The sequence below is a fragment of the Mobula hypostoma genome, chromosome 1, assembly GCF_963921235.1.
Source record: "Mobula hypostoma chromosome 1, sMobHyp1.1, whole genome shotgun sequence".
NCBI lineage: Eukaryota > Metazoa > Chordata > Chondrichthyes > Myliobatiformes > Myliobatidae > Mobula > Mobula hypostoma.
The window spans coordinates 173,846,972-173,874,553 of NC_086097.1; the positions used below are offsets into that span (position 1 = coordinate 173,846,972).

The following is a 27,582-nucleotide window of genomic DNA, read 5'->3' on the forward strand; positions in this document are numbered from 1 at the left end:
CCACGTACTTGTTCAAGTTATTTTTAAATATTGCTCATGCCTTAAGCACATCATCTGGCACCTCCTTCCACATACTGACCACACTCTTGAGTGAAAATGTTGCCTCCAAATTCCTATTAAGTGTCTGCCCCTCACCCTATCTTCTCTAGTTCTTAATTTTTCAACCCTGGAAAAGTCTGTGTGCACTCCCCCTGTCTATGCCCCTCATGATCTTATACATCTCCGTAAGATCACCCCTCGTTCTCCTATGCTCTAATAAATAAAATCTCAACATGCTCAACCTCTCTTCATAAGTCAGTTCCATGAGTCCCAGCAACCTCTTCGGAAATCTTCTCTGCATTCTTTCCAGCTAAATGGAAATCAAAACAGCTGCCAATACGTGAAAATCTGAAGTAACAGGGAATGATGAAGGGCCTTTGACCAAAACACATTATCTGCTCCTCTTTCTACAAATTATGCTTGACTTGCCAAGTGTTTCTAAAATTCTCTATTTTTATTTCTGCCCTTAGTAGTATTTTCTACATTAGGATAATTCACTAGAAATAGTTGTTCTACACTTCTCTTCCTTCATTTGTTACCAATTATATCCTCCATACATCTATCTCCTCCGGACTCAATCTTCCAATGCTTTTCTGGTGTGATCCCCATACTCCACTAAGATCAGTTTATTCGATGCAATAGTATGAGATTACAAGGCAAAGTAAAATAACATGTCCAGCAGCTGGAACAGAATGAGCATTTCAGAGAAAACTAAGTCATAATGTCTAATTTTCCAATTATAATTCCATGTTAACTTCAAAAAGTATTTTGCAATACACAGTGTCTTATTATTGTGTTATGATACCCTGCTGACCTCAAATATCACATTAATTAACTGATAAATTTGAGGGATTTTTAAGCTGTTCTCATTCCACTGAGAACTAGATGGAAGACAGCCAGAACTCTTTGTACTTGTGATCCTTAATAGCCACTTATTGAAGCTAAATTTAACACCATGCCTTTGAATAAATAGTTTTGCAAGCCATTATAACAATTAGTGTGGAAAAACATAAACAGAAACCAATAATTCTGAACTGTTGGCTCATCTCCATTGTTTCAAAATGACAACTGGCAAGTGGGAATCTTTTAAGTCAGAATTAATATCAGTTCAGAACCAGCATGTTTCCAGTAACAGTGAAGGACAAAGATGGCAAGATTAGGGATTCTTGGATGACAATGAATGTTGAAGGTTTGATGAAGCATATAGTGGGTCTAGGAACTGGCATCAAGGGGATCTCTTGAGATGTTAGATAAAACTTAAAAAAATAAATTAGGAGGGCAAAGGGGGGCTATAAAATTTTCTTGGTAAGTAAGGCTGAGGAGAATCCCAAGACATTTCATATGTATAACAGAAGTCATAGTCATACTTTATTGATCCCGAGGGAAATTTGCTTTCGTTACAGTTGCACCAACCAAGAACAGTATAAATATAGCCATATAAAACCATAAATAATTAAATAATAATATGTAAATTATGCCAGGAAATAAGTCCAGGACCAGCCTATTGGCTCAGGGTGTCTGACCCTCCAAGGGAGGAGTTGTAAAGTTTGATGGCCACAGGCAGCAATGACTTTCTATGACGCTCGGTGTTGCATCTCGGTGGAATGAGTCTCTGGCTGAACGTACTCCACTTGGGAACCAAAGAGAGTAATGTACGTGTAGTGCCTGGTAATCTGGGAAATGTCCTAAATGCTTCTCATATTTTCCTGTATTTGTCAAGGAAAAGGACGTGGAATACATTGACTTCAAGGAGAGGTACATGGAAAATGTATCCTTAACAAAGAATTTTTCCAATATCTAGGACAAGGCAGTGTTAAGGAGAAAATGTAAACTGTCATATGATACATAAGGGTTGATAAATCCCAAGGGCCACATGACATCTATCACAGATTGTTACGGAAGGAAAGGGAGCAGCTAGCTTGAAAGTGAATGCTGGGCTCTGATGGATATTTTTGCACCTCTGTTAATCATAGATGAGATGCCAAAGACTTCTGGATTATTTATGTTGTTCCTTTACTCAACAATGGCAGCAGGGATAAAGCCAGGTAACTACAAGCCAATGAGCCTTACATCAGGGGTAAAGAAATTATTGAAGAAAATCCTAAGGAATAAGATTTATGTACAGAGAAGCTAGAAAGTTTGTGAACCTTGTATAATTTTCTATATTTCTGTATACATATGACCTAAAATTTGATCAGATCTTCACCCAAGTCCTAAAACTAGATAAAAAGAACCCAATTAAATAAATAACACAAAAAAAAATTATAATTGTTCGTTTATTCATTTCAGGCTTTGTGTAGGAGAAAACCTGCCTCAACAATTTGAGTGAGTTTTTCGATGAAAGCAGGATAGTAAAAGGACTTTAGTAAGGCATTTGACAAGGTCCTATATAGCGGGCTAGCAAAGAATGCAGGATTTTTGACAAAGGAGTTAATTAATCCAAAAATGCTTTGGCAATAAGATGCAGAGGGTGATTGTGGAAGGGTACTTCTCTGATTGGAAATCTGTGAGCAGTCATGTACTACAGGAATTGGTGCAGGGACGCTTCTTGTTTTTTAATATTTATTAACAAACTGACTGCGGGAAGTGTGATCAGTCACTTTGTAGATGGTGCAAACGTTAAGCGTTATTGTGGAAAGCACAGAAGGTTATCAAAGGTGAGAGCAGGATAAGATTGGTTATTGATTTGTTATTGTTCCATATAGTGAGGTACAGTGAAAAGCTTGTCTTGCATAATGTTCATACAGATCAATTCATTTCACGGTGCACTGAGGTAGAACAAAGTAATGCAATACAGAAGCTGAATAAAGTGACAGTTAGAGAAAAAGTGGTGCAGGAAAAACAATAAAGGTGCAAGGCCATAACAAGGTAGACTATGAAGTCAAGAGTTCACTTTACCATCCCAGGTAACAATATAGCAGTCTTGTAACAGTGGAGTAGAAGCTGTCCTTAAGCCTTGTAATACACATTTTAAGGCTTTTGTATGTTTTGTTCAATGGAAGATAGAAGAAGAGAGAATGTTTGGGCTGAGTGAGGGCTTCAATTATACTTTCTGCTTTACTAAGACATCAAGTCCATGGAGGAGAACACAAAATACTGGAAGAACTCAGCAGGTCAGGCAGCATCTATGTTCAATATTCCAGGCAAAGACCCTTCATCAAGATTGGAAAAGATAGAGGAAGAAGCCAAAATACAGAGGTAAGGTGAGGGGAAGGAGTCTAAGCCAGCAGGTGATATGCAGCAGTTAGCGTGGCATAAATAAGTAAATAAATAGGGTGAGAGGGAAAGTGGGTGGGGGAGGAGGGACAAACTGAGAGGCAGAGAGATGATAGGTGAAAGAGGGAAGGGGCTGAAGGGAAGGAATCTGATGAGAGAGCTTTCTTGACCATGCTGTCAACACGGTTGGACCAGGCCAGGCTATTCGTGAGTTCACTCAACTTGAAGCTTTCTGTAGCCAGCTAAGAGTCTTTCAATTCTTGTTTGGGGGATTTTTGCCCATTCTTCCTTCCAAAAGACTTCCAGTTCTGTGAAATTCTTGGGCCGTCTTGCATGCACTGCTCTTATGAGGTTTATCCACAGATTTTCAATGATGTTTAGGTCGGGGAGGACTGTGAGGGCCATGACAAAACCTTCAGCTTCCTCTTCTTGAGGTAGTCCATTATGGATTTTGAGGTGTGTTTAGGATCATTATCCTGTTGTAGAACCCATCCTCTTTTCATCTTCAGCTTTTTTATAGACGGTGTGATGTCTGCTTCCAGAATTTGCTGGTATTTAATTGAATTAATTCTTCCCTCTACCAGTGAAATGTTCCCCATGCCACTGGCTGCAACACAAACCCAAAGCATGATCGATCCACCCCCGTGCTTAACAGTTGGAGAGGTGCTCTTTTCATAAAATTCTGCACCCTTTTTTCTCCAAACATACCTTTGCTCATTGCAGTCAAAAAGTTCTATTTTAACTTCATCAGTCCACAGGACTTGTTTCCAAAATGCATCAGGCTTGTTTAGGTGTTCCTTTGCAAACTTCTGACGTTGAATTTTGTGGTGAGGACGCAGGAAAGGTTTTCTTCTGATGACTCTTCCATGAAGGTCATATTTGTGCAGGTATCGCTGCACAATAGAACAGTGCACCACCACTTCAGAATCTGCTAAATTTTCCTGAAGGTCTTTTGCAATCAAACAGGGCTTTTCATTTGCCTTTCTAGTAATCCTACGAGCAGTTCTCTCGGAAAGTTTTCTTGGTCTTCCAGACCTCAACTTGACCTCCACCATTCCTGTTAACTGCCATTTCTTAATTACATTACGAACCGAGGAAACGGCTACCTGAAAACACTTTGCTATCTTCTTATAGCCTTCTCCTGCTTTGTGGGCATCATTTATTTTAATTTTCAGAGTGCTAGGCGGCTGCTTAGAGGAGCCCATGGCTGCTGATTGTTGGGACAAGGTTTGAGAATTCACGGTATTTATAAAGCTTTGAAATTTGCATCACCTGGCCTTTCCAAATGATGACTGTGAACAAGCCATAGCCCTAACAAGCTAATTAAGGTCTGAGACCTTGGTAAAAGTTATCTGAGAGCTCAAATCTCTTGGAGTGCCCAAATTTTTGCATGTTGCTCCTTTCCTTTTTTTCACTCTAAAATTGTACAAAACAAAAATAATACACTAATCTTGCTTAAAATTTTGAAAAGAATGTTTTATCTTTAACTTTATGTCTTTTGGAGATCAGTTCATCTTCTACTCACTTAACTATTCACAGTAACAGAAATTTTGACTGGGGTGCCCACTGTATATTTAAGGCGGAGGTTAATGGGTTCTTGATTAATCAGAGTGACAAAGGTTATGGGGAGAAGGCAGAAGAATGGCGTTGAGAGGGATAATAAATCAGCTATGATGGAATAGTTGAGCAGACTCAATGCCTAATCCACTCTTACATCTTATGGTCTACTCCATTTAAAAGATACTTAGACATTTAGAGGGACACAAAAATCGGCGGGAGATGAAAAGATACCAACCTTATGTGAGAAAATGGGATTAGTGCAGATGGGCAAAAGATTGGCATGGATGTGGTGGGCTAAAGGGTTCTTTTCTGTGCTCTGCAAGTCTATGGCCCTAACATCATTACAACATTTGAACATTTTAAATAATAATAACATTGAATATGGTGCATTATGTTGATATTAATACATTTTCAAAACCCTCAAAGAAACATAACTTTTTTTTTGCCAGCAAAGCCTGTTAAGAATTCTGTAAAGTACTCTTTTTGTGACCTGTATCCAAATGTGGGCATGTAATGTAGATACATCTACAACCAGGAATCAGATGAAATTTTAAACCACAAATGCCATGTTTTAAACTAAGTCAAGGAGAATCTTTGGATGCAGAACTGACATTTAAATGTGTGCTCCATTGCAACAAATTAAACGTTGTACACAATAAAATGCTGCTTCACAGAATGAAATACAAATAGACATATTTGTGTATCATGTTCCCAGAATTCCCCCCGGCAGTTCCCAGCTGTTTATCTTGATGTGAAACAATAATAGCAATAGGTATTTTCCTTTAAATTGTATATTGGATATAATTATAAAAATCTGACAAATAATACACAATTCTAAGTACACATGGCAACATACGCTGAAACAAAACAAAATGCTAGAAATACTCAGCAGATCCAGCAGCAACTGCTGAGAGAGAAAGGGAGATCAAGTAAATACTGGCTGTAATGCCACGTGTTTCCTGCATATTGTTATTATTTAATACATTAATCAAATAGAGTGTTGAATGAAAATCCATAACTTCCCATTATTTACCATCTGAACCACACCTTCAAGACTCTGCTGCCTGCATGCCAACATTTCAATAGTGCTGCTCACCCAGTAACATTTTCATTACTCATCTGTAGTGGCTGCTGGTCCACCAAAGGCATCTTCTTTACTCTGTCTTCAGCTTCTGTTTGGAATTTTGCATTCAAAGTTCTTTACCTCACTTTTATCATATACCCCAATCTGCTGAGATTCAACATCTTACTTCATCTTTTCAGATATTTTTCATTATTAAGAGTGCCATATAAAGAAAAGTTGTTGGCAATGTTAGGTCATACTAAAATGAAATTAATTTACATAAATCTTTTCTGTACAATCAACTTCCTTATTCTTGTTCTTTCAAATTTTTCTTTACTTGTTTGTAATTTGGTGCCAAAGCAGATTTTACTTATTGCACAGTATTTTAGCACAAATATTGAAATTTTATAAATACATCTGAACTTGTCAACAAATATTCAGAATATTTGGACATCAGCATCCTGTTTTGTTCAGACAATATTTTCAAGAGTTACAGCAACATAATTATCAATTCTTCAAAGGGACTCTAGGAATACACTGGCAGGCAGAGACATCCAAGGAACATTTTTAAAATAAAATTGAAGAAATTTTAAATGTGCTTTATCAATATTATTTCAAAACAAGCAAAATACTTCACACTCCTACATTTGTGATTTGTTGTTTAAAAAGGGGGGAAGAAGAGAACTGGGAGCAGAGTAAATACCTAAAACTGGGATTTATGAAGCTAAATCAAGTTCTAACAATGGCTTAATATTGCAATCATTAACTCTACTGACTGAATTATCATAATACAATGCTTATGTATGGATGAAGTGCATGGTCTCCATCCTTTGTGCATCATGACAATACAGACACAAAAATGATAATTGTTCTCTTCTCGCTGCTGTCATCAGGAAGGTGGTACAGAAGCCTCAGGACTCACACCACCAGGTTCAGAAACAGTTGCTACCCCTCAACCACCAGGTTCTTGAACCAAAGGCAATAACTTCAGTCAACTTCACTTGACCCATCATTAACTACTGGACTCTCTATCTCATGATCTCAATAGTTATTGCTTACTTATTTATTATTATTTCCTCTCTTTGCATTTGCAGTTTGTTGTCTTCTGCACTCCGGTTGAACGCCTTAGTAGCGTGCTCTTTCATTGATTCAGTTGTGGTTATTATTCTATAGATTTATAGAGTATGCCCAGAAGAAAATGAATCACAGGGTTGTATATGATGCCATACATGTATTTGATAATAAAATTTATAGACAATAGACAACAGGTGCAGGAGTAGGCCATTCGGCCCTTTGAGCCAGCACTGCCACTCACTGTGATCATGGCTGATCATCCACAATCAGTACCCCGTTCCTGCCTTCTCCCCATATCCCTTGACTCCGCTATCATTAACAGCTCTATCTAACTCTTTCTTGAAAACATCCAGAGAATTGGCCACCACTGCCTTCTGAGGCAGAGCATTCCACGGATCCACAACTCTCTGGGTGAAAAAGATTTCCTCAATTCTGAGTGGCCTACCCCTTATTCTCAAACTGTGGTCTCTGGTTCTGGACTTCCCAAACATCGGAAACACGTTTCCTGCCTCCAGCATGTCCAATCCCTTAATAATCTTAAAAGTTGCTGGTGAACGCAGCAGGCCAGGCAGCATCTCTAGGAAGAGGTGCAGTCGACCTTTCAGGCCGAGACCCTTCGTCAGGACTCTTCCTTCAGTTAGTCCTGACGAAGGGTCTCGGCCTGAAACGTCGACTGCACCTCTTCCTAGAGATGCTGCCTGGCCTGCTGCGTTCACCAGCAACTTTTATGTGTGTTGCTTGAATTTCCAGCATCTGCAGAATTCCTGTTGTTTGCCCTTAATAATCTTATATGTTTCAATCAGATCCCCTCTCATCCTTCTAAAATCCAGTGTATACAAGCCCAGTCGCTCCAATCTTTCAACATATGACAGTCCCGTCATCCCAGGGATTAATCTCGTGAACCTACGCTGCACTCCCTCAATAGCAAGAATGTCCTTCCTCAAATTTGGAGACCAAAACTGCACACAATACTCCAGGTGTGGTCTCACCAGGGCCCTGTACAGCTGCAGAAGGACCTCTTTGCTCCTTTACTCAACTCCCCTTGTTATGAAGGTCAACATGCCATTAGCTTTCTTCACTGCCTGCTGTACCTGCATGCTTACTTTCAGTGACTGATGAACAAGGCCATAGTTGTACTTCCCCTTTTCCTAACTTGACACCATTCAAATAGTAATCTGCCTTCCTGTTCTCGCCACCAAAGTGGATATCCTCACATTTATCCACATTAAACTACATCTGCCATGCATCTGCCCACTCACCCAACCTGTCCAAGTCATCCTGCATTATCACAACATCCTCTGCACATTTCACACTGCCACCCAGCTTTGTGTCATCTGCAAATTTGCTAATGTTACTTTTAATCCCTTCATCTAAATCATTAATATATATTGTAAATAGTTGCGATCCCAGCACAGAGCCTTGCGGTATCCCACCAGTCACCACCTGCCATTCTGAAAGGGACCCGTTAATCCCTACTCTTTGTTTCCTGTCTGCCAACCAATTTTGTATCCATGCCAGTACCCTACCCCCAATACCCTGTGCTCTAATTTTGCCCACTAATCCCCTGTGTGGGACCTTATCAAAGGCTTTCTGAAAGTCCAGGTACACTGGCTCTTCCTTGTCCATTTACATAGTTACATCCTCAAAAAATTCCAGAAGATTAGTCAAGCATGATTTCCCCTTTGTAAATCCATACGTTGAACTTTAATTATATCGCACACTTCTATTTGAAAGTTAACTACACTAGCTTGGTTAAATAAAATACATTGTAGATCTTCATTAAAGTAACATTGGTAGTAGCATAAAACTGTAAGATATTTTGCAAATGATGAAAGCTTTAAATCCACAAGACATGCATTCATTACAGTCTTCTGAAATTTCTGTAATCCTACTAACCCCACTAGTATATTTTTCTGATAGACTCCTAATTCACTTGCATGGTTTCGCATAGCAGCAGCATGACAACAAACTGCACCTCTGGCTTTGAATGACGAATGCTACTCTGGCCAGCCAACACTAATGGCTTAGTTTGTTTTTGCAATTTCTGCAGATCTTACTTACTTCTGATCTTGCTTATTCCCCTCAATAAATTACTTTGACTCTCTAAAAGTTGCAATTCAGCTCCACAATCAAAATGCACAGTAGATCAAGCGTGATCTAAAGAAAAAACAAAAATAAAATTCCCTAACATTTTATTAAAACTGGTACAACTTAGAATTCTCACGATCTTGAAGCAAATGTAGAGGTAGGAAAAGTAGTGATGGTGAGGAAATAACAAATGAGAATATTTGGGACATGGTGAATAGCAGAGGAACATATAGCAAAAAGAGATGATAAGAGATGAGTAACAAAAGAAAAAATGTATCTAGAATGGGTGTAAATGGAAACAGCTATTTTCTAAAACTGAATTCAATGCCACATCTGAAAGGCTTGTAATGTGGTCAATCAAAAGGGAGGATGGATGGCTCTGGGAGTAAGTTATATTTATCTTCATAGTACGTGGGAACATCTCCGACATAGTTGAATGGCTTGCCAAGTACCATGCCCCTTACCTTCTGACTGCAACTTCATGCTTTGAAAATGGCATTGCAGTTGGATAGGTAACCTACCAAATATTGAAAGACGATATGGAGTGAAAATGGGAAGGTTGTTTCCAATAGTGGGAGAGACCAGAACAAAAGGGCACAGCCTTTGATAAGGCACAGCAACAGAAAACATGCCTTTCGGAACAGAGATGAGGAGGAATTTATTTAACCTGAGTGTGGTGAACATGTGGATTTCATTGTCACAGATGGCTATGGAGGCCAAGTCATTGATTATATTTAAAGTGGTGGTTGATAAGTTCTTCATTAGTTAGGGCACCAAAGGGTACAAGGAGAAAGGAGGAGTTTGGGACTGAAAGAAAATAAAATAACCATGATCGAATGGTGGAGCACACTCAATGGGCTGAATGCCATAATACTGCTTCCACATCTTATGGTCTAATGGTATTTGTATTCTTGACAGCATAGGCTAAGGTACTGAGTATAACAGTTGGGAGTTCAGGTTGCAACAGTACAAAACAATGGTTAGGCTGCAACTGGTGGTTTGTGTGCAGCTCTGGTTGCCACATTACAGGAAATGTGTGGTAATAGTGCAGAAGAGATTCACAGGATATTGCATGGAATGGGGTGTTTAGATACAATGAGAGATTATGAGGCTAGGCTGGTTCCCACTGAAACATAGGAGGCTAAGTGGTGATCTTAACGAGGTTTATAAGATTGAGGGACATGGATAGGATAGAAAGTCAGAGACTTTTTCCCAGAATAGATGAATATAAAACAAGAGGGCATAGATTTTAAGGTTAGAGGGGATAGATGTTCAGTGAATCTGAGAAATAACGTTTTCACACAGAGGGTGGCAAGTATCTGGAATGAGCTGCCAGAGGAAGTAGTAGATAGAGGTACAAATACAATATCTGAAAGACATTTGAACAGGTATATAGATAGACAAGGTTTAAATGAATGCAGACAAATGGAATTAGTTCAGGTGGGCAACTTGATCAATGTGGATGATTTGAGCTGAAAAGCATGCTTCTGTGCTGCATAACTCTATAATAACAGACAAATGGAAGCCCAAGTTTGGGCTTGCAGACCAACAACAGGTGCCCTGCAAAGCAAATATTTTTTTAATCTGTTCACAGCTAGTTTACCAAGTTCTTAGGCAGTCTTCCATGTGCAAATGTGTGGAGGCCACTCCATTTGTATAAATATATAAAATGGAATTCAATTGTATAGCACTTGTGACCAATAAACCATAAAATCAAATAACTTTTATAACATAAATATAGTGCTTTAAGAATTAGAAATATAACTATTTCCTGATTTGGTGATTTACAATGTGCTACATTGTTGTGATACTTGAATAGTATTACGATGACTGCAACTCCAGTTGCCATCAACTGCAAAGCAGCAGTGTCAGATTATATTTTCAAAAAATACAGCCCTCATTTGGTAATTTCATCTTGTAACTGAACTATTTGGTAAAGCTGTATACCCTTGAGTTCTATGAATCTGACTTGTGTGATGCCCAGATCTAAATATAGAATTTGAGGACAAATCCCATTTTAGTGCAGCTGCAGCATGACTTGAACTTCCAACAAAAACCCACATCCCAAGAAATTCATTGATTATTGACCTAATTGTCTAAGAACTACCTTTATATCTAGCAACTCTTTGGTTGCCAACTCATATCCTAGCTCCCAGTTAAGCCTTAGTTATTAAAGTAAAATTATTACTCATGGTTTCAATTTCTTCTATTCCCTAACTTTTCACTATCTCTCAAACACACAAGGTTTCAGCTCTCTGCTGCCCACCTAAAGAATGCCGAATTTTATAATTGAATCTTGGACCCAGCTACCAAAGCTCTGAAATTCTCACCCAAAAATCTTCTTTATGGTGTCTAAAGAATAAACTTGCTCAAAACATCAGTAAAACTAAGGATTTGATTGTTGACTATAGAAAGATATCACATATCAACCAGAGGTCCGCAGCGGAAAGGGTGAATTTCAAGGTTCTGGGTGTCAGCATCTCTGAAGATCTATCCAAGACCCAACATATGGATGCAATTATGAAGATGGTATGTCAACATCTACAGTATGTTACATGAAGAATTTAAGGACATTTGGTATGTCATTAGATTCCAGCAAATCTCTACAGAGGTACTCTGAACAGCATTCTAACTGGTTGCATCACAACCTGCTATGGAATCTCCAATGCAAGGATCAGAAAAGGCCACAGAGGGCTGTAAACTCAGCCAGCTCCATCATGGGCACTACACTCCCCACCACAGAGGATATCTTTAAAGGGCAATGTCTCAAGAAGGCAGCATCCTTGATTAAGGACCCACTCCACCTAGGACATGCCCTTTTCTCACTACAAACACCAAGGAGGTGGTGGTACAGATGCCTGATAACACACTCAATGCAATGATAGAGTCGATGAAAGACCACACCAACAAAGCAAACAACCAATTTGTAAAGGAGAACAAACTGTGTGAATACAAAAAGAAAGGAAAATAAGTTAAATAAATAGATAGATAGATAAGGAATAAATATCAAGAACATTGATGAAGAGTCCTTGAAAGTGAGTCCATAGGTTGTGGGAACAGTTCAGTGATGGGGAAAGTGAAGTTATCCCCTTTGGCTCAAGAGCCTAATGGTTCAGGGGTAATAACTATTCCAGAACATGGTGCTGTGAGTCTTGAGGCTCCTGTACCTTTTTCCTAGTGGCTGCAGCAAGAAGAGAGCATGAACTGGGTGGTGAAAGTCACTGATGATATGTATTGTTTTCCTTGACAATGCTCCGTGTAGATGTGCTCAATGGTGGAGAGGTCTTTACATGTGATGAACTGGTCCATATTCACTACTTTTTGAGGGATCTTCTGTTCAAGGACTTTGGTGCTTCCATACCAGGCAGAGATGCAACCAGTCAATATACTCTCCACCACATACCTCCAGAAGTTTGTCAAAGTCATTGATGTCATGCCAAATCTTCACAAACTTCTAAGGATGTAGAGGCGTAGCTGTGCTTTCTTTGTAATTGCATTTGTGTACTGGACCCAGGACAGGTCCTCCGAAATAATAACACAGAGGAATTTAAAGTTGTTGATTCTCTCCAACTCTGATCCTCTGATGAGGACTGGCACATGGACCTCTGGTTTCCTCCTCCTGAGGTCAATAATCAGCTCCTTGGTCTTGCCAATGTTGAGTGGCACCACTATACACTGATTCATCATCACCTTTGATTCAGCACACGACAGTGATGTTGTCAGCAAAGTGATATTTGGCAATGTAGCTTTACCTAGCCACACAGTCATAAGTGTAAAGCAAATAGAGCAGAGGGCTAAGCACACAGTCTTGTGCTGAAGGAGGTTGTGGAGGAGATCTCATTGCCAATCTGAACTGACTGGTGTCTGCAAGTGTGGAAATTGAGGATCCAAATGCACAAGGAGGTAATGAAGCTAATGTCTTAAAGCTTAGTGATTAGTTATGAGGAGGACGATAGAACTGAATGCTGAGCTGTCGTCAGTAAAAAGCATCCCAATGTAGGCACTTTTGCTGTCCAGATAATATAGGGTTGAGTGAAGAGCAAATGAAATGGCATCTGCTGTAGACTTCTTGTGCCGGTAGGCCAACTGGAGCAGATCCAAGTTGCGTCTCAGGCAGGAATTGAGATGTTTTATCACCATCCTCTCAAAACACTTCATCATTGTGGATGTAAGTGCTACTGGATGATATTCATTGAACACACACCAAAGTTGCTGGTGAACGCAGCAGGCCAGGCAGCATCTCTAGGAAGAGGTACAGTCGACGCTACCTCTTCCTAGAGATGCTGCCTGGCCTGCTGCGTTCACCAGCAACTTTGATGTGTGTTGCTTGAATTTCCAGCATCTGCAGAATTCCTCGTGTTTATGATATTCATTGAGGCAGGTTTCCACATTCTTCTCTGGCATCGGTATACGTGGAGTAGGCGGATACCTCAAAATGCCGAAGAGAGATTAAAGGTCTCAGTGAACACTCCAGGCAGTTGATCAGAACATGTCTTTATTACTTGGTCAGGTAGCCCATCTGGGCCATATGCTTTCCATGGGTTCATCCTCCTGAAGGATGCTCTCATGTCAGCCTCAAAGACTGAACTCAGAGAGTCACTGGGGCTGTGGGAGTTTGCAGTGGTTCTCCCATGTATTGACTGTTAAAATGAGCATGGAAGGCATTGAGTTTATCTGGAAGGAAAGGCTTGTTGTCACCAGTGTCGCTTGATTTCACTTTGTAAGAGGCAATTGCAATGAAGCCCTGTCACAGCAATTGAGCATCCTTCATGATTCAAGTTTAGTCCAGAATAGCCACTTTACCTGCTAGCCCTCTTGTAACTTTCTTGGTCGACGGACTTCAATGCCTCTGACCTGGCCCTGAGCAGATTGTGGGTCTCATGGTTCATCCAAGGTTTCTGGTTGGAGAAATTTGGGGGGCGGGGGGGCGGTTGGGGACACTCATCTACAACTGTTTGTATAAAGTCAGTGACAACTGTAGTGTGTTCATTCAGCTCCACAGATGAATCCTTGAACACGCTCAGTCCAGTGACTCGAAGCAACCCTGTAGCCATTCCTCTACCTTCCACAACCACATTTTTGCTGTCCTAAACTCTGAAGCCTTGCTTTTTAGCCTCTGCCTGTATGCAGATCACAGAAGGACAACCCAGTGATCAGATTTCTCAAAATGCGGTCTGGGTATTGTACAATAGGCATTCCTTATATTAGTAGTGTTAGCACTCTAGTGCATTGGGACCTCTGGTACTATAGGTTATATGCTGATGGTAAATGGGCAGAGATTTCTTCAAACAAGCCTGATTGACATCCCAGACTATGATATAAAATGTGTCAGGGTGGTCTGTTTCTTGTTTGGTGACGGCATCATGCAGTATCTCAAGCACTTGATTATAGTTGGCTGCTGGTGGTATGTAAACTTTGGTCATGATCACGGAGGAGAACTCTCTTGCTAAATAGAACTGTCGGTATTTGATTGTTCAGCATTCAAGGTCAAGGGAACACAAGTACAACAAAACTACCATGAAGCACCACAAGGAGTTTATCATGTGTATCAAGAAGCCTTTGGGTCAGATTGCCATATCTGGCGTACTGTGAATAACCCACATCTCAGTAAAACACAGCACACAATTCTTCAGTTTCCTGTAATACAGCACCCTTGGCCTTAAGCCCTCAGTTCTGTTCTCCAGCAACTGCATATTTGCGAACAAAATGCTGGGTAGAGGGGTCTCATCCCTCTGGGTTTCGGCTTGGCTTGGAGTTCCTCCCACCCACCCCTGCCTCGCATCTGGCCTTGGCGATAAACATTCATCTGCTTAAAGGTGCCGTACCTGCTTGCTTGAGAGTTAAGGGCCCTTCAGAAGATCATGAACTCTGCAGTTCATTAAGTCAGTTCAAAGGTACACTGCATAAAGGGAAACTGCATGCTGCAGGTTGCAGTGGGAGTGGTTCAAAAGAGGTACATTTAAAAGTTTTGTATGTAGCCTGCAGAATGTCACCATTGTTCAGCACTGACATCTTATAGTCTGTATTGCACTGCACTGCTGCTGCAAAACAAATTTCACAACATACTGTACGTCAGTGATAATAGACCTGATTCTTATGATGATGATGACAGGCATTGATCGTGTGGATAGACAGAGGCTTTTTCCCCAGAGCTGAAATGATTAGCACATGAGGACACAGTTTTAAGGTGCTTGGAAGCAGGTACAGAGGAGACATGAGGGATAAGTGTTTTTTTTAAACGCAGAGAGTAGTGAGTGCGTAGAATGGGCTGCCGGCAATGGTGATAGAGTCAGATACAATAGGGTCTTTTAAGATACTCCTAGATAGGTACATGGAACTTAGAAAAATAGAGGGCTATGGGTAAGCCTAGGTAATTTCTAAGGTAAGGACATGTTCAGCACAGCTTTGTGGGCTGAAGGCCCTGTATTGTGCTGTAAGTTTTCTATTTTCAATGTTTCTATGTTGAAACCTGCCTCTTAGAAAGTTTTTTTAAAGCTACATTCCCTCACTTTTTTTAAACCAGTATTAGTTTGATAAAGTGTCGTGGTACGTTTTGCTGTGTTGCAAGTATATAAATACATGCTTTTTTCCCTCCCACTAATTTACCCATTTACTTAAATCTAATACACATTGCTCTCAGTTTATGGTAGGGTCTGTAATCCAAACGCTTCACAAGAATCAGAATCAGGTTTATTATCACAGACATTTGTCATGAAATGTGTTGTTTTGTGGTAGCAGTATAGTGCAATACATAAAATATGCTATAATTTACAATACGACACAGGAAAAAATAAAGAAGTAGTGTAAAAAGAGAGGAAAAATAGTGAGGTAGTGTTCATGAGTTCATGGACTGATCATAATTCTGATGGCAGAGGGAAAGAAGCTGCTCCAAATACATTGAGTGTATGTCTTCCTGCCTCAGCAAGGACCTGGACCCATTGCAATTTGCCTATCATCACAGTAGGTCAACGGCAGAGCATTCTCAATGGGTCTCCACACAGCTTTAGACAACGTGGATAACACAAACATCTACGTCAGGATGCTGTTCATCAACTATAGCTCAGCATTTAGTACCATCATTCCCACAATCCTGATTGAGAAGTTGCAGAAACTGGGCCTCTGTACCTCCCTCTGCAATTGGATCCTCGACTTCCTAACCAGTAGACCACAGTCTGTGCAGATTGGTGGCAACATATCATCCTCGTTGACCATCAACACAAGCACACCTCAGGGATGTTTGCTTAGCCCACTGCTCTATTCTCTATATACACATGACTGTGTGGCTAGGCATAGCTCAAATACCATCTATAAATTTGCTGACGATACAATCATTGTTAATAAATCTCAGGTAGTGACAAGAGGGTGTACAGGAGTGAGATATGCCAACTAGAATGGTGCCGCAGCAACAACCTGGCACTCAATGTCAGTAAGACGGAAGAGCTGATTGTGGACTTCAGGAAGGGTAAGACGAAGGAACATAAACCAATCCTCATAGAGGGATCAGAAGTACAGAGAGCGAGCAGCTTCAAGTTCCTGGGTGTCAAGATCTCTGAGGATCTAACCTGGTCCCAACATATCGTTGTCGTTCTAAAGAAGGCAAGACAGCAGCTGTACATCATTAGGAGTTTGAAGAGATTTGGCATGTCAACAAATACATTCAAAAACCTCTATAGTTTTACCGCGGAGAGCATTCTGACAGGCTGCATCACTGCCTGGTATGGAGGGGCTACTACACAGGACCAAAAAAAGCTGCAGAAGGTTGTAAATCTAGTCTGCTCCATCTTGGGTACTAGCCTACAAAAAGTACCCAGGACATCTTTAGGGAGCGGTGTCTCAGAAAGGCAGCACCCATTATTAAGGACCTTCAGCACCCTTTTCACACTGTTACCATCAGGTAGGAGGTACAGAAGCCTGAAGGCACACACTCAGTGATTCAGGAACAGCTTCTTCCCCTCTGCCATCCGATTCCTAAATGGACATTGAAGCATTGGACACCACCTCACTTTTTTTTAAATATACAGTATTTCTGTTTTTGCACGTTTTTAATCTATTCAGCATATGTAATCGATTTACTTGTTTATTTATTTTTTTTAATTTTTTTTTCTCTGCTAGATTATGTACTGCATTGAACTGCTGCTGCTAAAATTAACAAATTTCACGTCACATGCCAGTGATAATAAACCTGATTCTGATTCCGATAACTGAGTTCCCAGACAGCAGAGCATGCCTGCAGCCCCTGCAGCTATGAAATTCATACTGCCAGTCACCCAAACACTTGCTCATATATATCAGCTGTACCTATGTTGACAACTGAAAGATAGATATTAACTTCTATCAGCTTTCTGTAATTTCATGCTTTCATCTATTCAGCATACAATGCCATCTGTATGTCATCAGAAAACATGGAGAAGCAAATCCCTATCCTGTCAACCCAAAATTAACATTTAAACTTTTCATGTACAATAATTCAGTTGGAAGCAATGACTATGAATACTGGATACTCAATGTTGCAACCAGAAACTTGGAACTCTAAAGATACATTTTAATACTTTTTTCATACTGTGGGAATCACTGGCAAAGCACTGGATGGTGCACTGGAGATACTGGAGGGAGATTCTCTTCTGGAACCATGATACTCATGTGAAACTCTTGCTCTCCCAGGGCTGCAAGGATATAAATTCCAGAGTTTTTATCCAGACAATAGTAAGTGACCATGCAATCTATTTTCTAATAAGATTGGGGTACAAATTGAAGCTGGGGGTGTTCACACACATCTGATGTCCTATTTCATCTTAGCAGATGGAACTTGTGGGAGATTTTTCTAAAAGAAGCCTGAGCAAATTGAACTGATACATTCCGCAGAGAGTACATAGCACCACATATCATCATAAACAGACATATGTTTGGCTTTAAGCTGATGAAGCAGCAGCCTGACTGGTTTGTTCCAAAATTGGGTATGTCCTTTAGCTTGCTTAAAAATAAATCAACACTTTCTGTAATAATATTTGTACTTACCCACTTGAGAAATGGATGGTTCCTTTATATTTGGACCTGTTTCCTCCATGTCAACATCTTTATAAGAGCAAATTTCACCATAGTAAAGGGCAATTCCAAGTTGGATAATGCGGATAAGCATAGGAAGCTGTTGGTCTGTGATAGAGAGTTTCAAACTTTCAACAAGAGCATGGATCTGTTGGAAGAAAAAATTAAAAAGCTACTGCTACTTTATTATGGAAATCTTCTATTATGAGATAGAGCTGAAGATACAATCAGACCGATATCAAATTCAAATTAATTCAAGATAAATCCCTTCATCTTTATCTCATATTATTCCTCGTCACAACACAGAACATATTTTCATTTACAATGTAGCTATTTAAATTTATATTCAGAAATTAATGGAAGAAATAACAGAACTCATCTACTCAAATAATTCCCAAGAATTTATTTCTGAAAGGATTTCAACACCTTTGATTATGTTACATTATTTTATGTTTAATTTGCAAATTAAAATTTTCTTCACAATAAATTCCAAACCTAACTTTACAAGTTTTAAATTATTCCACTCCTGAAAATCAAGCTGATGTTCCTGAATTCAAGTCAATTCTACTCAATTCATTTGCTCTGCACTTTATTTCCACACAGACACTATGCGTGGGGAAAAGTTGGTGAAAATTAAATAAAATATTTTGCAAACAAAATATTTTGCATTATTACTTTTGTTATTTTCATCTTAAGAAAAATAAATATTTTTACTGAACAATTGTTACCCACAGCCTACATTTAACTGATTGAAGTGAAAATGCTGCAGTTAAAAGTTTGCTGAGCCTTAATGTTCAAAAGTACTTGAACACAGGCTTCCAGTTACTTGTTACTACATTTGAAAAGTGAAGATTTTTTCAGTTTTCTGAACAATATTTAATCTGTGTGATGGGATATTCACCCCTATTAGAAATACTGTTGCACCTTTTACATAATTTATAATGAAAGTGAGGATTCAAGGTCACATAACAACTCACATTTAATGCCAAATGCATGAATAGATACAACACCTTTAGGGTTCAAAATTTAACCTGAGCTCATCTGAGCTGGGATAACAAAAGAAATGTTGCAATTCACCTTCACCACAAGACAACAGAGTAGAATTAGGTCACGTGGCTCATCAAGTCTGCTCTGCCATTCCATCACGGATGATTTATTAACCCTCTCAACCCCATCTCCTGCCTTCTCCCCATAACCTTTGACACGTTGACTAATCAAGAACCTGTCAGCCTCCGTTTTAAATATGCTCAATGACTCGGCCTCCACAGCCATCCATGGCAATGAATTCCACAGATTCACCACTCTCTGTCTAAAGGAATTCCTCCACATCTCTGTTCTAAATGGATGTCCCTCTAAAAGATCACTGTGCCTCTAGTCCTAGGCTCACCTACTATAAGAAACATCCTCTCCACATCCACTTTATCTCGGCTTTTCAATATTCAATAGGTTTCAATGAGACACCCCCTTATTCTTCTAAACTCTAGCGAGTACAGGGCCACTATAATGCCATCAATGGCTTAAAATGCGACATATAAATAATATGCTCACTGGCTACACTAACAAGGAACGACACAATGAATTCTCAACACAAGATATGGGCAAAATAGAGAGGATATGGAAAATTCACTGATATCAACACATTATAATATGAAGTATCAATGGGAAAAAAGTAGAATTATTCTTACCGGAACAAATAAATTACAAAGCTGGGCTAAGAAAATATCAATGGAGCAGTTGCTTTAAAATAATGAACAATTTGATGTAGTATATTGATGGGAAAGTACGAAGATAAAATTGGTGAGAAGAGTAAGAGCAGGGTTACTTTTCTGAGAAATGACTTAGCCAAAGCAGACTTGCAAGATGGCACCAATGACCAACCCAGCTAACAATGACACCCTGCAGACAGTTCACAAAACAACTTCTTCCTTCACCTTTTTCTTTTAAATATACCTCCACTATTAATCTGCTTGTGATTGGAACCTGTAATTTAGAGTTTAATAATTTTTGGGGGCTGACTGAGCAATCTGGTGCGTTTGCTGCTTCTGAGGGAATTCAAAGTGGTTGACAGCAAGATTGAGAATGGAGTGTGCCAAATGGTGGAGAGTGAACGGTTGATCAGCTCCGATTCTCAAACAAGTCGCCAATTAAAGAGTCAAGCAAGATTGAAATCTATGAGGAGGAGAGCAGAGGATGCATGTATGTTGAGTGCTGTCTCAGTCTTTGAAACACTGTCTGCCTGCATTTGACCCAGTCTTCCTCTCAATTGCTGCTGACAGAGGAAGATGCAAGAATCTTGGGTATTGGGCAAAGTTTGATCAGTGCAGTTTGTGGAGTGGACTGGTTTTTAGATGACTGCAGGTCATGTTAAGTATATTACTCGTTTCTGGCTAGTACTTTTCTTAATTGCATTCTGCACGATTTTGATCAGGGCAGACTGGCTCTGCAGCCTGCAGTGGACAAACGACACAGCACTAAAATGAACTGAACTAAACTGAACTAAACATTCCTAGACCGTTTCAAGGACTCTGAAGTTTGACGTTTAATATTCTGCATGTTATTCACTCGTTTCTTGCCTTTGTACAATTTGTTCTTTTCTTTTGTGCATTGGGTGTTTGACACTTCTTTGTTTTGTGGCAGTCTACAGAAGACAAATCTCAGGGTTGTATACATACTTGAGTAATATATGTACTTTTAATCTTTGATACAATTACTTTAAGCTAAAGGGGAGATATTTAATAGGGAAATGAATACATTCAAAATAAACATATTCCATAAAAATTTCAGAGTACCTTGAATGATAAAGTGCTCAGAGAGGATATAAGGCAAAGAAAGGGAGATTGCATGAAACACACAAGCATAACACTGTACATGGCCTAGGTACACTTAGTAGTGATATAGTACACTTTTAGGGAAGAGAAAAAATCAAAACAATACACAAAAAAGTGAAATAATATTGTAGCTTTGCAAGAACAGAAAGAATTGATGCCCACAGGTTACTAAAGGAAAAGAACAGGTCAATAAGATAATTATTAATTATATATAGGATGATTTACTTTACCAGCAGAGACCCAAATATACGAGCATGGAAATCATGTTGGAGCTTTCAACAACACAATGGTGGGCTACTGCTCAAGTAATACACACAGATCCAGGCACAACAACACCAGAATTATATGACTACACTGCAAAAGATACAGAGAATTAAGAAGATGTGCCAAGACTACATAATTTTTGCTGGAGATAAAGGATGAATAGACTATTGTTGTTTTCTTTGGAACAGTGAAGGCTAAGAGGAAATTAAAGTGTATAAGACCAAGATACAGGAGCAGAATTAGGTCATTTGGCCCATCAAGTCTGCTCCACCATTTCATCATGGCTGATCCAAATTCCCTCTCAGCCCCAATCTCCTGCCTTCTCCCCATATCCCTTCATCCCCTGACCAATCAAGAATCTATTAACCTTGCCTTAAATATACATAAACACTTGACCCCCACAGACACCTGTGACAAAGAAATCCACAAATTCACCACTCTGTGGCTAATGAAATTCCTCCTCATCTCCATTCCAAAAGGAAGCCCCTCTACTCTGAGGTTGTGTCCTCTGATTGTGGCCTCTCTCACCATATGAAACATAGTCTTCTCATCCACTCTATCAAGGCCTTTCACAAGTGCTACACATGCCCTTACACTTCCTCCCTCACTACCATTCAGGGCCCCAGACAGTCCTTCCAGGTGAGGCAACACTTCACCTGTGAGTCGGCTGGGGTGATATACTGTGTCCAGTGCTCCCGATGTGGCCTTCTATATATTGGCGAGACCCAACGCAGACTGGGACACCGTTTCGCTGAACACCTACGCTCAGTCCGCCAGAGAAAGCAGGATCTCCCAGTGGCCACACATTTTAATTCCACGTCCCATTCCCATTCTGATATGTCTATCCACGGCCTCCTCTACTGTAAAGATGAAGCCACGCTCAGGTTGGAGGAACAACACCTTATATTCCATCTGGGTCGCCTCCAACCTGATGGCATGAACTTCTCTAACTTCCGTTAATGCCCCACCTCCCCCTCGTACCCCATCCGTTATTGCCCATCCTCTGGGCTTCCCCCCTCCCCCTTTCTTTCTCCCTAGGCCTCCCGTCCCATGATCCTCTCATATCCCTTTTGCGAATCAACTGTCCAGCTCTTGGCTCCATCTCTCCCCCTCCTGTCTTCTCCTATCATTTTGGATCTCCTCCTCTCCCTCCCACTTTCAAATTTCTTACTAGCTCTTCTTTCAGTTAGTCCTGACGGAGGGTCTCGGCCCGAAACGTCGACTGTACCTCTTCCTAAAGTTCACCAGCAACTTCTTCATGTGTGTTGCTTGAAATTCCAGCATCTGCAGATTTCCTCGTGTTTGCCTTTCACCATTCGATAGGTTTCAATCAAGTCACCCCTCATTCATCTGAATTCTAGTCAATACAGAGCAAGAGCCATCAAACGCTTTTCATACAATATGTTTAATCCCAGAAACAATTTCGTGAACCTCCTTTGAACCCTCTGCAGTTTCAGCACATCCTTTCTAAGATAAGGAGCCCAAAACTGTTCACAATACTCCAAGTGAACCCTCACCAGTGCTTTATAAAGTCTCAACAATACATCCTTGCTTTTATACCCTAGTCCCCTTGAAATGAATGCAAACATCGCACTAACCTTCCTCACCACAGACTCAACATACAAACTAACCTTTAGGGAACCCTACACAAGGAATCCCAAGTCCCTTCGCGCCTCAGTTTTTTGTATTTTCTCTCCATTTAGAAGATAGTCGACCCTTACAACTCTTCTACCAAAGTGCATGACCATCCACTTCTTGACACTGTATTCCATCTGCCACTTCTTTGCCCATTCTCCTAATCTAAGTCCTTCTGTGGCCTCTCTACTTCCTGAAAACTATCTGCTTCTCCACCTATCTTCACATCATCTACAAACCTTGCAACAAAGCCATCAATTCCATCATCCAAACCATTGACATATAATGTAAAAAGAATCAGTCCCAACACAGACCATTGTCGAACATCACTAATCACTGACAGCCAACCAGAAAAAAGCTCTCTTTATTCCCACTCTTTGCTTCCTGCAAATCAGCCACTGCTTTATCCATGCTGGAATATTTCCTGCAATACCATGGGCTCGTAGTTTGTTAAGCAGCCTCATGTGTGGCACCTTGCAGGGGCCTTCTGTAAATCCAATTACACCATATCCACTGATTCTCATTTGCCCCTCTAGTATGTTATTTCTTCAAAGAATTCCAATAGATTTGTTAGGCAATATTTTCCCCTGAGGAAACCATGCTGACTACAGCCTTTTTTATCATGTGCCGCCATGTACCCTAAGATCACATCCTTAACAATCAACTCCAACATCTTCCCAACCACTGAGGTCAGGCTAACTGACCTATACTTTCCTTTCTCTGCCTCTCTCCCTTCTTGAAGAGTGGAGTGATATTTTCAATTTTCCTGTCTTCCGGAACCAAAAAATCTAGTGATTTTTGAAAGATCATTAGTAAAGTCTCCACAATCTCTTTAGCCATCTCTTTCAGAACCCTGGGGTATACACCATCAGGAGACTTAGCTCCCTTCAGACCTTTCAGTTTCCCCAAGAACCTTCTCTCTAGTAATGGTAACTTCACATACTTCATGACCCCAGACACCTGGAACTACCACCATACTCCTAGTGTCTTCCACAGTGAAAACAGCATCTTTTCACATTGTTTGTCGATGATTCAGATAATGGAATTGATGGTTTTGTGGCAAAATTTGCAGATGATACAAAGATAGATGGAGGGGTAGGTAGTGCTGAGGAAGCAATATGATTGCAGTAGGACTTCAACAAATTCGAAGAATGACAGAAAAGTGGCAAATAGAATACAGTTTTGGGAACTGTATGCATTTTGGTAAAAGAAACAATAGTGTGAATTATTATATAAATGGGGAGAAGGTTCAAACATCAGAGGTGCAGAGAGCCTTGTGGGTCCTCATGCAATTAACCTAGAAGGTTTATTTACAGGTTGAGTCTGTGGTAAAGAAGGCAAATGCAATGTTGGCATTTATTTCAAGGGAAATAGAATATAAAAGCAGCGAGATAATACTGAGGTTTTATAAGACACTAGCCAGGCTGCACTTGGAGTATTTGCAACAGTTTTGGGCCCCATATCTCAGAAGGGATGTGTTGTCATTGGAGAGAATCCAGAGGAAGTTTACAAGGATGATTCTGGGAATTAAGGGGTTAACATATGAGGAGCGTTACGCAGCTTTGGGCCTTTACTCACCAGAATTTAAAAGAATGCGGGGGGGGCGGGGATCTCACTGAAACCAACCCAATTTTGGGCCCCATGAAAAGATGAGATAGGATGGATGTGGGGAAGATGTTTCCTGTGGTGAGGTATCCAGAACTAGAGTGCACAGCCTCAAAATTGAGGGGGCCAACACTTTAGAACAGAGGTAAGGAGGAATTTTTTTAGCCAGAGTAGTAAATCTGTGGAATGCTTGGCCACAGAATGCGGTGGAGGCCAAGTCCATGAGTATATTTAAGGCAGAAGTTGATCCTTTCCTGATCAGTTAGGACATCAAAGGATATGCTGAGAAGGCAGGTGTATGGGGTTGAGTGGAATCCAGGATCCACCATGATGGAATGGCGGAACATACTCAATGGGCTGAGTGACCTAATTCTGCTTCCATGTCTTATGGTCTTATAAGATACTTATTCAGTTCATCCACCATTTCCTTGTTCCCCATTGCTACCTCTCCAGCATTGTTTTCCATCTTTCTGATGTCCACTCTCATCTCTCTTTAACACTTTATATATCTGAAGAAACTATTCGTATCCTCTTATATATTATTGGCTAACTTACTTTCATGCTCCATCTTTACCTTATTCATGACTTTTTTAGTTGCCTTCAGTTGGTTTTTAATAGCTTTCCAATTCTCTAACTTTCCACTATTTTTTCTCTATTATATTCCCTCTTTTTGGCCTTTATGTTGGCTTTGATTTCTCTTGTCAACCACAGTTGTGTCATCTTGCCTTTAGAATACTTCTTCTTCTTTGGGATATATATATCCTGCACCTTCTGAATTGTTTCCAGAAATTCCAGCCATTGTTGCTCCACCTTCATCCCTGCCAGTGTTCTTTTCCTATCAATTCTGGCCATATCCTTTCTCATGACTCTGTAATTCCCTTCACTCCACTGTAATACTGATACGTCCGACTTTAGCTTCTCCTTCTCAAAGTGAATTTGATCATACTATGATCACTTTACCCTGAGGGTTCTTTTACCTTTACCTTAAAATTCTGATTCATTGCACAACACCCAATCCAGAATAGCTGATCCCCTAGAGGGCTCAACCACAAACTGCTCTAAAAAGCTATCTTGTAGGCATTCTAGAAATTCCATCTCTTGGAATCCAGCACCAACCTGATTTTCTCAATCTACCTGCATATTCAAATCCTCCATGACTATTGTAACTTTCCCCTTTTGGCATGCAATTTCAATCGTCAGTTGTAATTTATAGACCACATCCTTACTACTATTTGGGAGTCTGTATACAAATCCCATTGGGGTCTGTGTACAACTCCCATTGGGGTCTGTGTACAACTCCCATCAGGGTCTTTTTACCCTTGCAGTCCCTTTGCTCTATCCACAATGATTCAACACCTTCCAACCCTATGTCACTTCTATCTTATGATTTGATTTCTTTTTTTTTTAATCAACAGAGCTACACCACCCCCTCTGGTTCCCATTCCCCTGCAACTCTAGTTTAAATCCCAGCGTGTAGCATGAACAAACTTTCCTGCTATGATATTAGTCTCCCTCCAGTTCAGGTGCAAAGTGTCCCTTTGTACAGGTCCCACCTTTCCTGGAAGAGAGTCCAATGATCCAAAAATTTTCTGTCCTCTCTCCTACATACTTAGCCATATATTAAACTGTATAATCTTCCTAGTTCTGGCCTCACTAGCACATGGCATGGGTAGTAATCCTGAGGTCACAACCCTGGGGGTCCTGTCCATTAACTTAGCACCTAATTGCCTGAACTTACTTTGCAGTGCCTCTTCACTCTTGTTACCCATGTCATTGGTACCTACAGGGGCCAGGACCTCTGGTTGTTCATCATCTCACGAAAGAATGCCAAGGACTAGGTTTGATATGCATTAAATTACACAGGGCCTAGAGGGAGCAACTAGAACAGACTTATTTCCCTTCACAGAGTAGTTAGATTTGGGGGAATAGATTTAAAATAATTAATGGAAAGATTAGAAGGGATATGAGAACATTTTACTTTTACCCAGAGAGTGATTCGAGTCTGAAAATTTGCTTGCTGGAATGGTGGCAGAGGCAGAAAGCCTCAAAGAATTTAAAAGCTACTTGAATGTACACTTGAAACGTTGATCCCCAGGGCCTCATAACTAAAGCCGGAGAGAGTGAGCATTTTAAAGTTCCTATGTGTCAAGCTCTCTGAGGATCTAACCTGGTACCAACATATCGAGGCAGTTATAAACAGAAGACAGTGGCTATACTTCACTAGAGTTTGAAGAGATTTGGCATGTCAACAAATACCCTCAAAAACTTCTATAAATGTACGGTGCAGAGCATTCCGACAGGCTGCAACACTGTCTGCTATGGGGGGTGGGGGCTACTGCACAGGACTGAAAGAAGCTGCAGAGAGTTGTAAATTTAGTCAACTCCATCTTGGGTACTAGCCCTACAAAGTACCCAGGACACCTTCAAGGAGCGGTGGCTCAGAAAGACAGCGTCCATTAGTAAGGACCTCCAGCACCCAGGGCATGTCATTGTCTCCCTGTTACCATCAGGTAGGAGGTACAGAAGCCTGAAGGCACACACTCAGCGATTCAGGAACAGTTTCTTCCCCTTTGCCACCCGATTCCTAAATGGACATTGAACCCTTGGACACTACCTCGCCTTTTAAATATATAGTATTTCTGTTTTTTGCACAATTTTTAATCTATTTAATATACATCTACTGTAATTTATTTATATTATTTTATTTTGTTTTTTTTTCCTTCAATATATGTATTCCATTAAACTGCTGCTGCTAATTTAACAAATTTCACGTCACATGCCAGTTATAATAAACCTGATTCTGATTCTGTGTTACAAGTTTTCTGTGAAAACCATTCCTACATTGCTCACTGATAATATCCACTGGTGTAAATTTTTTCCAAGGTTGACTCGTCCCTACCAGCATGAAGAATATTCAACACCTAATAAGGCTTACATTTTAGCTCATTCAGCACAGCATTGTGGACTGAAGGGCCTGTATTCTGCTGTAGATTTTCTATATTTCTATTAAGAGACTCCTGGATAGGTACATGGAGCTTAGAAAAATAGAGTGATATGGGTAACCTTAGGTAATTTCTAAGTAAGCATATGTTCAGCACAGCATTGTGGGCTGAAGGGCCTATATTGTGCTGTAGGTTTTCTATGTTTCTATGTAAATTCCTTTGTTCC

The 27,582-nt window shown here is 40.2% G+C and overlaps 1 protein-coding gene across 4 annotated transcripts in view; it reads right to left on the reverse strand.

Moving 5' to 3' along the window:
• Positions 1 to 27,582, reverse strand: part of LOC134352539 (intermembrane lipid transfer protein VPS13B-like) — a 1,085,891-nt gene that overhangs the window by 958,751 nt on the left and 99,558 nt on the right. For all 4 annotated transcript variants that reach the window (XM_063059809.1, XM_063059800.1, XM_063059806.1 and 1 more), the window contains exon 7: positions 18,056 to 18,230. In XM_063059809.1, coding sequence (XP_062915879.1) covers positions 18,056 to 18,230 — 175 coding nt within the window. The remainder of the gene's footprint in view (positions 1 to 18,055; positions 18,231 to 27,582) is intronic.